Raw genomic sequence first — 11757 nt, 5'->3', positions numbered from 1 at the left:
TTCAGGCATTGGGTTTTCACTTTGTTGGTTAATTTCTTCAATTGATTGAGATTGACCTTCACTTTGGGTTAAAACTTCTCTACCATCTCCAAACTTTTTTTTTTTGAACTCTAAAATCTGATTTTGTTTTGATTTTGAGTTAATATAAGTGAATTTAATCATTTACATTAAACTTGATTTCCATCACTAAACTAGGTTATCAATTATGAGGGTTAATCTGTCATTTCCAAATTTTTTTATAAGGGACACCTTGAATGATCAAATAATGACCCTTTTTGTCTTATTAAAATTCCGCCCCTCTACTAAACCATGCCGCCCCTATACTTAAGGAAAATATAGAAGGCGGTATGTTGTGACCCACAGATTAGATGAGCCTCGAAAAGACGCAAAAATGGTCCAAAAGTTGACGATGCATTAACTGTTGATATGCACCTCTCCACTGGCTTATTCCTTACCACAATATCGAAGAATATGACAGCGAGTTCAGACCCAGGTACATAGGCTTTTTACCCTCATTAATATTAGCAATCTGACCTTACCTCAAATGTTCTGGTCTGCATTTCCCACTCACAAAGTTTGTTGAATCTAAGCTCTGGAAGCAATAAGGGAATGAACAGTGAAACAGGGGCAGTTTTCACCCGAAAATGATCATCGCTGTCGAATGGGCTGACCAGTGAATATGGGCATTTGGATAGTGAAGCAGGTCATGGTTCACTGCACAAAGGCAACGGTGTAGATTGCATCGATATGTCCGTTGCAAAAATGGCCGTGACAAAACAACTGTTGGTGATACTTTTGGAACGGAATATAAGTTTCAAATTTGAGACACTAAAAGTATACCCCCCTACGATTCCACGAACATGCGATATGCCTTCACGCCCCTTGTTATTAGCAAAGCTATTAGAGAGTGCGTGACTGTGGTTTTATTCTGATATAGAGGAGGTTCATCAATATGATAAATTTTGAAGATTCATGGAGGCACGAAAATTAATAAAGTTAGGTGGTTCTTTGCTTGTACTTAGTGTTTATGAATTAGCAAAACAACGACTGGTAGAACTCCCAGCTCGATACATAGGCAATATCCAGGACACCTTAAGTAATGTCTCTGGTATGTCTTTAAATAAAAAAATCAGTACCTGTTTATCGATTTGAAGAAGGTAGTGTCACCAGGCCCAATTACATTGAAAAAAAGAAAGAAAAAAAGAATAATCACACAGTTTTTCCTCGTGTTGCACAGTGCCATGCTTGTGTCTCATGCAGTCTTGCTCCGTCAATTTTATTCCTCTTTATGGACTGTATTGGGGGATAACTTGCATAATAAATTGATTACGACCTACCAATTCTTCTGCAATGTAATAAACTATACGACCGACCTTTTCACAACTTTAAAGTGTACTGAAGGGTCGATCTTATCCCTTGTAATAAATTATTTGTGCATCTTGCTTTAGTTTCCTGTGAAGGATATGAATAGAACCCATATATATATATATATATATATAAAGGATCTTCGTGAAAACATATTCACTCGAATTAACCTATCATCGATGGATATCTTGATGAAGTTGTTATTGTTACATGAACCGATTACTCTTTATATCGTTCTTGTTATAGTTTCAATCGTTCTTCTACACAATGTCTTCTTCTTGGTTACTCCCAACAAAAAGAAGAAGAAGAAAGCACCAAAAGCATCAGGGGGATGCCATTGATAGGTCATTTCCATCTATTCATAAGCGGTAAGGAAATAGTGTGTAGAATACTAGGAACCATGGCTGATAAGTACGGACCTGCATTCAACGTTCGATTAGGCAGCCAAAATATCCTAGTTGTGAGTAATTCGGAGATGGTAAAAGAATGTTTTGGTGTTCAAAATCATGATAAGTTATTTTCGCATTAAGTGTGAAATACATATTTAACGAGGCAACTTCAATCGGGTTTACACCATATGGAACATATTGGAGAGAAATGCGAAAGATAACAGCGCAGCAGTTACTCTCTAAACAATGTTTAGAATCATGGAGACATTTGAGAATCAAAGAAATAGATGCCTCATTCAGCAGACTTAACGAGTTATGCTGCAACAACGGTACTGGAACAACTACCCCAATCAGAATGGACAATTGGATTGCTGATCTAACGTATAACGTGTTCTCAAGTGTTGTCTTCGGGTACCAAAGTGGAGGAAGGGCGGCAGTAACAGGTACTATATATGGTACTCCCTATGTGTCTACACTTAAGTGATTATTTATTGTTTTGTTATTAACTTAAACCTTTTTATTAGGTGGCACGGCCTCCATCTCCGAGAAATACAAGAACACTATGATAGAATCTTTTGTTGTTCTTACGACAACCTTTGCAGTTTCAGACGTATTCCCATGTCTAGAGTGGGTAGATAGATCAAGAGGTGTTGTAAGAGACCTGAAACGCGCTAGAGATGCGTTAAATTCTATTGCAGGGTGTCTTATTGAAGAGCACCGCCAAAAGAGATCACTAGCATCATTATCCAAACATGATAGTACTGATAAAGGAGTTAGTGATCCACAAGACTTCATTGATGTTCTCTTGTCTATTGCTGAACAGTCACAGCTTCCTGGAGATGACCCTGATTTGGTTATCAAGACTATGATTTTGGTAATGTTAAATATGTTATCGATATAAGATGTAAGAAGAAGTACGTAGTTAACAATATTTGTTTAACTTTCACTCACCTCTTGTATATGAATGCGCAGGAAACCGTATCAGGTGGGCTCGATACGACGACATCAACCTTAACTTGGACCCTCTCTCTATTAGTAAACCACCCTCAAGTGTTAAAGAAGGCAAGAGAGGAAATAGATATGCACGTTGGCCGCAATAGAGATGTACAAGAGTCGGATATTCCTAAGCTCGTTTACAGTTATGCAATTATCAAAGAAACGATGCGATTGTATCCAGTTTTTCCATTGATTGATCGGTTCACGTTGGAAGAGTGTGAAGTTGGAGGATTCCATGTACCAGCTGGGGGACGCTTAATCCTGAACGTTTGGAAGATCCAAAGAGATCCGAGCGTTTGGGAGAATCCTCTGGAGTTCAAACCAGAGAGATTTTTGAGTAATGATGATGATAATAAGGTGGATATGGACTTCAAAGCTCAAAAATATGAACTCTTCCCATTTGGGATAGATCGGAGGATATGTCCTGGCATGCTTTCGTCATCGCAGGTAATGCATCTTGTGCTGGCCCGTCTTATTCACTGTTTCGATATGAAAGCAGCAAGTGCCAATGGGAAAATTCATATGGCGGAAAAGCCAGGCATTATTTGTTATCAGATGGCTCCTCTTGAAGTTAGGATAACGCCTCGTCAATAAATGTTATTGCCTTAATTGCATTTGCTGTTTGTTCTTGTGTTCAAGTTAATAAGAAAAATTGGAATGATTGCAAAAACCCACCACCTTTTGCCAGTGCAGGTAGGAGGTACTAGTAGTATTCGGAGTGGGCGGGCCTCTCCTTTTTTGTACTATTTTTCTGTGCACTTTCGTAATCTTTTTGCTTTTATAAAAAAAAATTTTTGACTCATTAGAAGGAAAAAAAGGTGAGAAGTAAGGAGATCAACTCCCACCCGATAGAGTTGAATCCCCTTCTCTCCAACCTCCCACATAGCTAATGTTGTACTTACCACTATAATATCGAAAACTCCTGTTTTTATTTTTTCGGGGAAACAGTCACTGTGGACTCGATTGTTCCGCGGATGGATGGGGAAGAAGATGAACAATGATTGTTCAACAATCTTCAATTAGGTCTAGACAACTCAATACTAAGTGTCGGTAGCTAGGGCCGAGTCAAAATTTTTGGGGTATTAATGTCTTTTAGCGACCAAACTTACTGTCACGTATGGTCTAACTGTTGTTAGCCGTTTTTTTAATAAAACGGGACGGTAAAGGTCAACTGTGTGGCATTTTATTAATTCTGAAAAAAAAAACAGTGGCACTTTCTAAAACCTGAAATCAAAAGTGTGCCATTTTATTAAAATCCCCCTAATGTTATACTTGTTACTATAACAAGTACAACATTAGCTTTATTGAGTTGAATCCCCTTCTCTCCAACCTCCCGTATGGCTAATGTTATACTTGTCGCTATAATATATCGAAAAATCTTGTTTTTATTTTTTTTGGAAAACAGTCCCTGTGGGAACTCGAACTTCTAACCTCAATTGCTCTAATCCGCAGTTATGTTTTCCCTATTTTTTCTACTTCCAATTCACATAAATTCTCATCCTCAATGATCCTATGTACCACTCAAATAGATTTTCATTGTATCCTAAATATAGTAGAACCTCTATATAAGAATCTCTTAGGGATCACAAGAAATTATTCGTATACAGAGGTTATTCTTATAAAGAGGTCTACCTTGAAAATATCAAGAAAACTTACCTAGATAAAAACATAATTACACACAACAAACATCAATACGTACCTAAGCAATAAAAATGCCGTTTAATTTTGCGTACTGTAGCATGTATGAAAATGTCATATAACACAATCCACGCGAAACTCAACCACGATATGGAAAATTGATAAAAAAAATCATATTATCAAATATACTTGAATGACTCGGGCAAAAAAGAACATCATACCCGTTGAAAGGTAAAAGGATTTTGCAAAATGGTTAAAAGAATCACTTCGTCTTAAACTTTGATGCAGGATAAGACCTATAATATTTATAAAATAACGTCAATTGTTCTTATATAGAGGTAAGTTCCTTAAGACGAGATCAGAAAAAAAAAATGACTTAATTCAATATAGAGTATATTCTTAAATACAACTAATGCTGTCGGGACCAGCAATTTTATTTTTATATGGAGATTATTCGTATATGGAGTAGTCCATATTCTTATATAGAAGTTCCACTGTCGTCTTTTAAGTTTTTATTTACACCTTACAGTAAGGTCACCCTACAAAAAAAAAAAAAAAAAAATTAATTAAAGATAACTTATTCTCCTCTCCACCACTGACCACTACATCTTCTTCCCAACCTACACAACCCATTTCTATTTAGTTCTCCCCTGCAAGTACCTTATCGAAGTAGATTGAGTACAAACAAGACCGACATTTAATTAACTAAGTAAAATAACTTAAAATACTCTTTATTGGTCAAACACTACAACTAAAGGAATTCTGGATGAAAATCCATCTATGTACAAGAACCAGTTGAATACGTTTTGATTTTTAGACTAGCGGATAATGATACAAGTGAACTTATACACGAAGCTAAAACAGTTGATTGGCCTAATTAAATCGTCAATAATAAAAAGAAACATAATGTCGATCTGGTACCTCGCTAACAAAGCATATAATACAACGGAGTAATCCAAAAAAAATTGAACGACATGTCAAGTGAAAAACAGGGCCGGGCTATAACCTCACCTAATCCCTTGCTAGGCCCGTCCCTGAGGAAGATTGTACCACCAAAATCCTGAGGAGCATTTGATTTGAATTGATCATCGTTTGGGACGAATTAAAAAATATTGTATTCAGAGATAGTATGGATAACCCTGTCAACAAATACTTTCTCATTAACTAATTTATAAACAAGTTGCTTACTTGTTTGTCAGTATGATTTTGCGACTTGAAACTAATAATTTACAGGATCTACTATAACTTCGTTAAGATTCGTGTCTGATGTTATAGTATATATCTTATTAGTAATTATGTTGGCGTCAGTGATTTCCACAGGATATGCTACACTGATCGGGGCTGGGTACCGGGAGAAATCCCGTGTCTCGTAGCCCCGGGAGCCCACCATAGAAAATTATAGGAGGTTTACCCACCGTGGGTCCCCCATTTTTTGTGTCTCCCGGTGGCATTCACGGGATTTATGTTCCGAACACAGCATTATTATTTCGCAACGGAAGCTGCCCGACTTAGTTTGTTGTCATTGTCGTGGCTAATGTCTTTTTCTTTTATTGAGGAAAAATGATCTATTAAAAGAGAAAAAGTATGTACAGAGTTATATACAATGCGGTTAAAGCACCATCATAAAAAAAACTCAAAAAACCTCGATTACATATGAAGGATTTCCTCCCATTGATGGAGGATTTGGTTCATTGAAAACCTTAAAAAATTTCGTAGATGAGATCCACGGGCATATATGAAGCTTGACTGTGTGCACAATCTCATCCTTATCCCTTAGCCTCCCTCCTTTCCTTCTTTTATTTCTTTCCAGCCATAATTCCCAAGTAATTGCAAAAGGGAGCAAGTGCCAGAATTCTTTTTGTAACTCTATCCAATCTCCAACTTGATAAAAAACCTTGAAAATCTTCTGGCCAAACCCATAAGACTTTCAAAGAAGATATAAAAACCTCTCAGACATACCTTGACCAGCTGCAATTCATGATTAAGTGATCTTGAGTTTCTATCTCAGTATTACATAAGAGATATAAGTTTGAAGATAACTTCATTCCTCTTGCTTGCAACATGCTTCTAGTTGGGACTGAGTTATGCATTGAGGCCCAAATCAGAAACTGCACCTTTGGAGGAGCATACTTACTGTGCACAACTCTGTGAAACTCCCAATCTGGATCTGTCTCCCCCAACTTGTTGTATATATCTTTAGCAGTCCAACCTCCCTGAATATTATCAGCCTCTCCCTGAACTAAAATTACATTCCCTAAATCATGTTTGATTTCCAAAAGATCAATATGCTCAGCAGGGTCTAATTCTCTTGTCAAACCAAAATTCCATGCATCACCCTTCATATCTGCTATCATAAAAAACTTTTCCCTCTCAGTTTGTAAAGTCTGGGTTATTTATCCTTGAGAGCTTGCTTTTCCAGCAACTAGTCGTGCCAGAACCTAATACTGCTTCCATTTTTTACCTGTATAGTAACATAATCAAAAAAATCACCATTAGCCTTAAGAATCTCGAACCACATATTTCTGCCAATTGCATCCTTAAGCTGTAAAGGAACCAAAGCCGCCTCCTCTGCATTAGATTTTTCACACATAATTTGTCTCCACCAAGCACTTTTCTCCTTACAGAATCTTCCATGCCACTTTTCCAACAAATACCCGTTTATAAATCTTATTCTCCTTATTCCTAATCCTTCCTTTTTCCTGGCTTTAGTAATCTTATTATAAAAAATCCAACTCATTTTCTTTGTGTTTTCACGCTCCCCCATAAAAAATTTCTCTTTATGTGTTCAACTTCTTCTCTACAGAAACCAGCATATAATACACAGACATAAAGTAAATAGCAATACTTTTTAGAGAATTTTTAGTTAGCGTCACTCTCCCAGCTTTGTTTAAAAAATTTCTTTTCCAAGGAGACAACTTCTTCTTCATTCTTTCAATGACCACATCCCAAATAGCCATACTCTTTTCGCTTGCACCAATTGGCATTCCTAGGTATGTAATCGGTAAACAATCAATTTTACATCCTAGTTATAATGCCAAATCTTGTACCAACTCATCATCACCAATGCTTTTCATAGAAATTTTATCTAAGTTCAGTTTTAAACCAGTCAACACTTCAAACAACAATAAAATGATTAACAACCTTCTTACCTCATCTTTAGAAGCATTAAGAACGATGATTGTATCATCAGCAAATTGTAGATGAGAGACCATAGAGCCACCTTCCTTCACTTGAAAACCGACAACCCTTCTTTCAGCTACAGCTTCATTTAGCAGATTAGAAAGCACCTCAACTACCAAAAGAAACAGAAAAGGTGATAAAGGGTCACCCTGTCTTATCCCTTTTGAGGGATTTATTCTATGAGTTGCTTCTCCATTAACCAAAATTGAGAACTGAGCACCTGTTACACACCAGTGAATCCATTGAATCCACTTATCACCAAACCCATTTCTCCTCAATATTGAAAATAAAGAAGGCAAATTAACATTGTCAAAAGCCTTCTCCATATCTATTTTGCATTAAATTCATGGACTCTTCTGCCTTAACATTGTCAAAAGCCTTCTCCACTTATCACCAAACCCATTAACCGCATCCATAACATCCACTTTCAAAAACTCCAGCAGGCCTTGTAGAATTCAATATTGTAACCATCTGGACCAGGAGCTTTGTTGGCTCCACAACTCTTGATTGCAACAAACAACTCTCTTCTTCAAATGCTCTTTCCAGCCAACTTTTTTTGCGTATTATCAACACTCTTGAAATTCATGTTCTCAAATGAAGGAGAAACTAAAGAAGAGGCTGTGAACAAAGAAGTATAATACTGTTCTAACTCCCTTTTTATCACATATTGATTAAAGATATCCACACATGCAATTTCTAGTTTTGAAATACAATTCCTTCTCTTTGCATTACCAATCTTGTGGAAGTAATTAGTATTCTTATCACCATCCTTGAAACCTCTAACCTTTGCCCTCTGAAATTCCATTCTTGCTCTTGTGACCTTAACATTGTTTAGGTTAACTAACAGATTATCCCTTTCCTCCCTTTGCATTGCACTTAATGCAACACTTTCTTCTGCCAAATTTAAAGTTTTAATCTTCTCAGTTAACTCCTCCTCCTCCTTCATAACATTGCAAAAAACTGTTCTACTCCAGTTCTTAAAAACTTCAAATTTTATAACTTTTTGAATAAAATATAATCAGGTGTGCCAACAAAATCCATAGCATTCCACCAAGTTTCCACTAGCTTCACAAAATCAGGATGTTGCAGCCAGTGGTTCTCAATCTTAAAACTTGAATCAACTTTAATATTGGGAGTTAACTCTAGCAACAAAACATTATGGTCAGAGATAGTTCTTACCAAAATTGTCTGAGTTGCATTATTGAACTTAGCATCAAAGGAAGTGCATACTAGAAATCTGCCTAATCTACACATTAAAGGTTCATCTTGCTTATTACTCCAGGTAAAAGCTCCACCATTTAGAGGTAAATCAATTAATTCCTGCCCAAGAATGAAATTATTAAAGAAATTCGTATTCCTAACATCACCACCACTCTTATTTCTTTCTGCATCACTTCTAGTAGCATTTAGATGCCCAACAAAACACCATGCTTTTGGACACCAGCTTCTAATGTCTTAAATATCACGCCAAAAAGCCTTTCTCAGATTTTAATCGCAAGGAGAATACACATTGGTAAGAATGAACTTGAAACCATTTCCTCTAAACTGGAAAAGACAAGAAATAGAATTAAAGACCAATCTTTTATCCAAAAGATCCAACACGGAATCATCCCACATAGTTAACATCCCTCCACTATTTCCTGCACTTCCTTGAGATGGCAGAAACTCCCATGCAAACTCTGAGTCAAACCAAAATTGTCTAAGAAAGAAACTAGAGAAGTTAGCCATCTTAGTTTCCTGGATTGTACAAGCAATACATTTATGCAAAGCGATCAAATCTCTGACTGCAATTTTCTTACCATAAGCATTTAGTCCCCTTATGTTCCAATTGATGATTTTAGACCCCATTAACAGCCACCTGATCCCTTGATGTTACTTCTTCAATTTCCTCCTCCCTTTCTTTTGAAGCAATTGAGTTTGAAGTATCGCAGCTATCTTCTACATTCCTGACATCTGCTAATGCCTTGTATCTGACTCTATATATAAAGAGAATATCTTCAATTACATCCTTGGCCTGCTTTTCATCTTTCTCAGTAATGCCACCCAGCCGACTACACAGCTCAAACACCAACTTCGAGGTCGAGAAAATATCTCATTTGAGTCTATGTTAGTGTCCTGAATATCACCAAGATTGATCACAATTTTATCCTCAACCACATTAAATAAAGTGTATGGCTTACGCATTTGTAAAGGCACTGAGTTCTGAACACACTCAGGAGAAAGAGTCGTACCAACCTGCAACATACTATCTCGCAACATTATCTGAAGGTCGTCAGGGAATCCCGAGGAACTAAACCTTCTGTCAGCCTGCTCATTATAGGAAATCTCTACCCCAATAGCAGGAACTGCTCCTTCCCTTCTGCCATTATTAGGTAAAGAAAAATCCCGACTTACTGAAATCAAATGGTTACTAAAATGCCTTGGGATCCCCATCTGCACTTCCAACCACATTTTGTGAACCATTAACTTCAGCAGCCAACACACTATCTATAAACTCCAATCTTGATGATGTGGGAAGTTCATCTTCACATCCACCATCAGCAAGAGGTTGGAATTTATTGACAGAGTGCACCATGTCTCTACTCTGAGAAGAGGGAACAACACCTACATATGCTACATTCTCAAAAATAGAAACATCCTTCTCAACAGCTTGAGTAGATTCTCCCCCACCCAATTTATTTAAACTTCGAGAGTCAAATGAACCATGCTCCACCACGAGAACATCCTCATCTGAAATTGGACCATTCTGAACCATCGAGTTTGCCACAGTATTTTTTGGCATGTAAATCAAGACATGTCTCGACTCATCCACTCGAGATTTTTGACTCAGATCATTAAATACCGATTCTGCAACTCGAACCAATTTAGAACCAGAATAAGCGGGAGTATCTAACTTTGAATGCGGAAAATTTTGTTTCTTTTCAAACTCAGTTAGCAATCTGTTAAATTCCTCCATAGAAGCCTTATTTTTAGGATTAAACTTGTAATCCCATTCAATTGAAATTACCCACTTTTGGTCTCCGTTTTCCACCACAAGAACCGCCTGAATTAAAGAAAAAATCTCGTTTGACTGAAATTCTGAAAAAAAAAAATCAAATTTTATTTTCTCAGTGTGCTGTCTGCAATCTCCATGAAACCGCCCAACGATTCTCCAATGGATCTAAACAGTTTATAACTCTAGCATCCATGAGGAATACCCCTTATCTTCAACCATTTTTGAAATCGCGCCATAGCTTGGATTGGAATTATAACCTGATCAGGATTATCCTTATTTTTCATAACCTTCTTAACTTTGATAATCTCCACCTCCTCGGTCTCATGACGAGCCTGGGATAATGCTATCACTGATCATCAATGATAAGTTTTTTTGGCCTCCAAAGATCAAGCCAGTAGTCTTTCATCAAATAAATATAAGGCGATTGCTCATCTATGATTTCCAAGTCTAAAAAAGAATCCCACTGCATCTGTTTCAGGACTTCCTTGCAATCCTATGCCACCTTACAAACCCTTGTATTTTTATCACCCCCTATAATTCATATTCCTAACATCTTTGCTTGGCAGAGACTGTTGAAAATCTGAATGAACTGGTGGAACCTGAGAAAATCTTCCGACCATGTTGTTTTCACTCATCACCTTCATAATCTCCTTACAAAGAACTAACCAGTAATAACATCCATCTCCACATGGAATGCAAAGAGCGTAAGATCTCTCAGCATCACCCCTTATGACTCTATAGATTCTTAAGTATCTACCTGCATCATTCTCTTTAACCTAACAAACATATGAAGCTTCTCCTTCTCTTCTTGGCCACCTCAATTTCTCATAGTGATAATCCATTGCTTCCTTCATCACATCCACCACCAAAAAAGCTGAATCCTGAGAAAAGTGAATCCATGAACTAAAACCTCTGCGCTTCCTTGATTCCAATCTGATACCCTCTGGTATTTCCTAAAGTTTCCATGGAAACCAGAAAAAATTTCGTGTCGAGATGGAGCGCTTTTTGCGCTCTTTCTCTCTCCATTATGATATTTCTTTCGCTAATGCCATTCAAGAGTCAATTTTTACACGCTTAAATTCAGTTGACTACGTCACTTTTGTTGTTGTTGTCTTGATACATTACGCTGGATGTCACTATTAGTCTCTAGAACATCAATTGATTGAAGATAAGATTTACGTCGCGAGGCTGACC

At 37.1% G+C, this 11757-nt stretch overlaps 1 protein-coding gene and 1 pseudogene across 1 annotated transcript; one reads left to right on the top strand and one right to left on the bottom strand.

Annotated features, from left to right (window-relative positions):
- Window positions 1–1496: 1496 nt before the first annotated feature.
- Window positions 1497–3552, top strand: LOC113327707 (annotated as a pseudogene).
- A 5546-nt stretch (window positions 3553–9098) lies between these two features.
- Window positions 9099–11593, bottom strand: LOC113328396. Its single transcript, XM_026575510.1, has 2 exons — window positions 9804–11593; window positions 9099–9683 (listed from the first exon to the last, which is right to left on the bottom strand). Exon 1 carries the CDS (start codon window positions 10522–10524, stop codon window positions 9979–9981), a length of 546 nt encoding a protein of 181 aa, XP_026431295.1. The 5' UTR covers window positions 10525–11593; the 3' UTR covers window positions 9099–9683; window positions 9804–9978.
- Between the last annotated feature and the right edge of the window lie 164 nt (window positions 11594–11757).

The sequence above is a fragment of the Papaver somniferum genome, unplaced genomic scaffold (genome assembly GCF_003573695.1).
Source record: "Papaver somniferum cultivar HN1 unplaced genomic scaffold, ASM357369v1 unplaced-scaffold_107, whole genome shotgun sequence".
NCBI classification, from domain to species: domain Eukaryota; kingdom Viridiplantae; phylum Streptophyta; class Magnoliopsida; order Ranunculales; family Papaveraceae; genus Papaver; species Papaver somniferum.
Note: the sequence above shows the minus strand (reverse complement) of the source record. Positions and strands in the feature narration are given on the sequence as shown.

What these genes read in the sequence shown, in the direction of transcription:
- LOC113328396 (XM_026575510.1), bottom strand. Translation starts at nt 10,524, where the DNA reads ATGGAGGAATTTAACAGATTGCTAACTGAGTTTGAAAAGAAACAAAAT.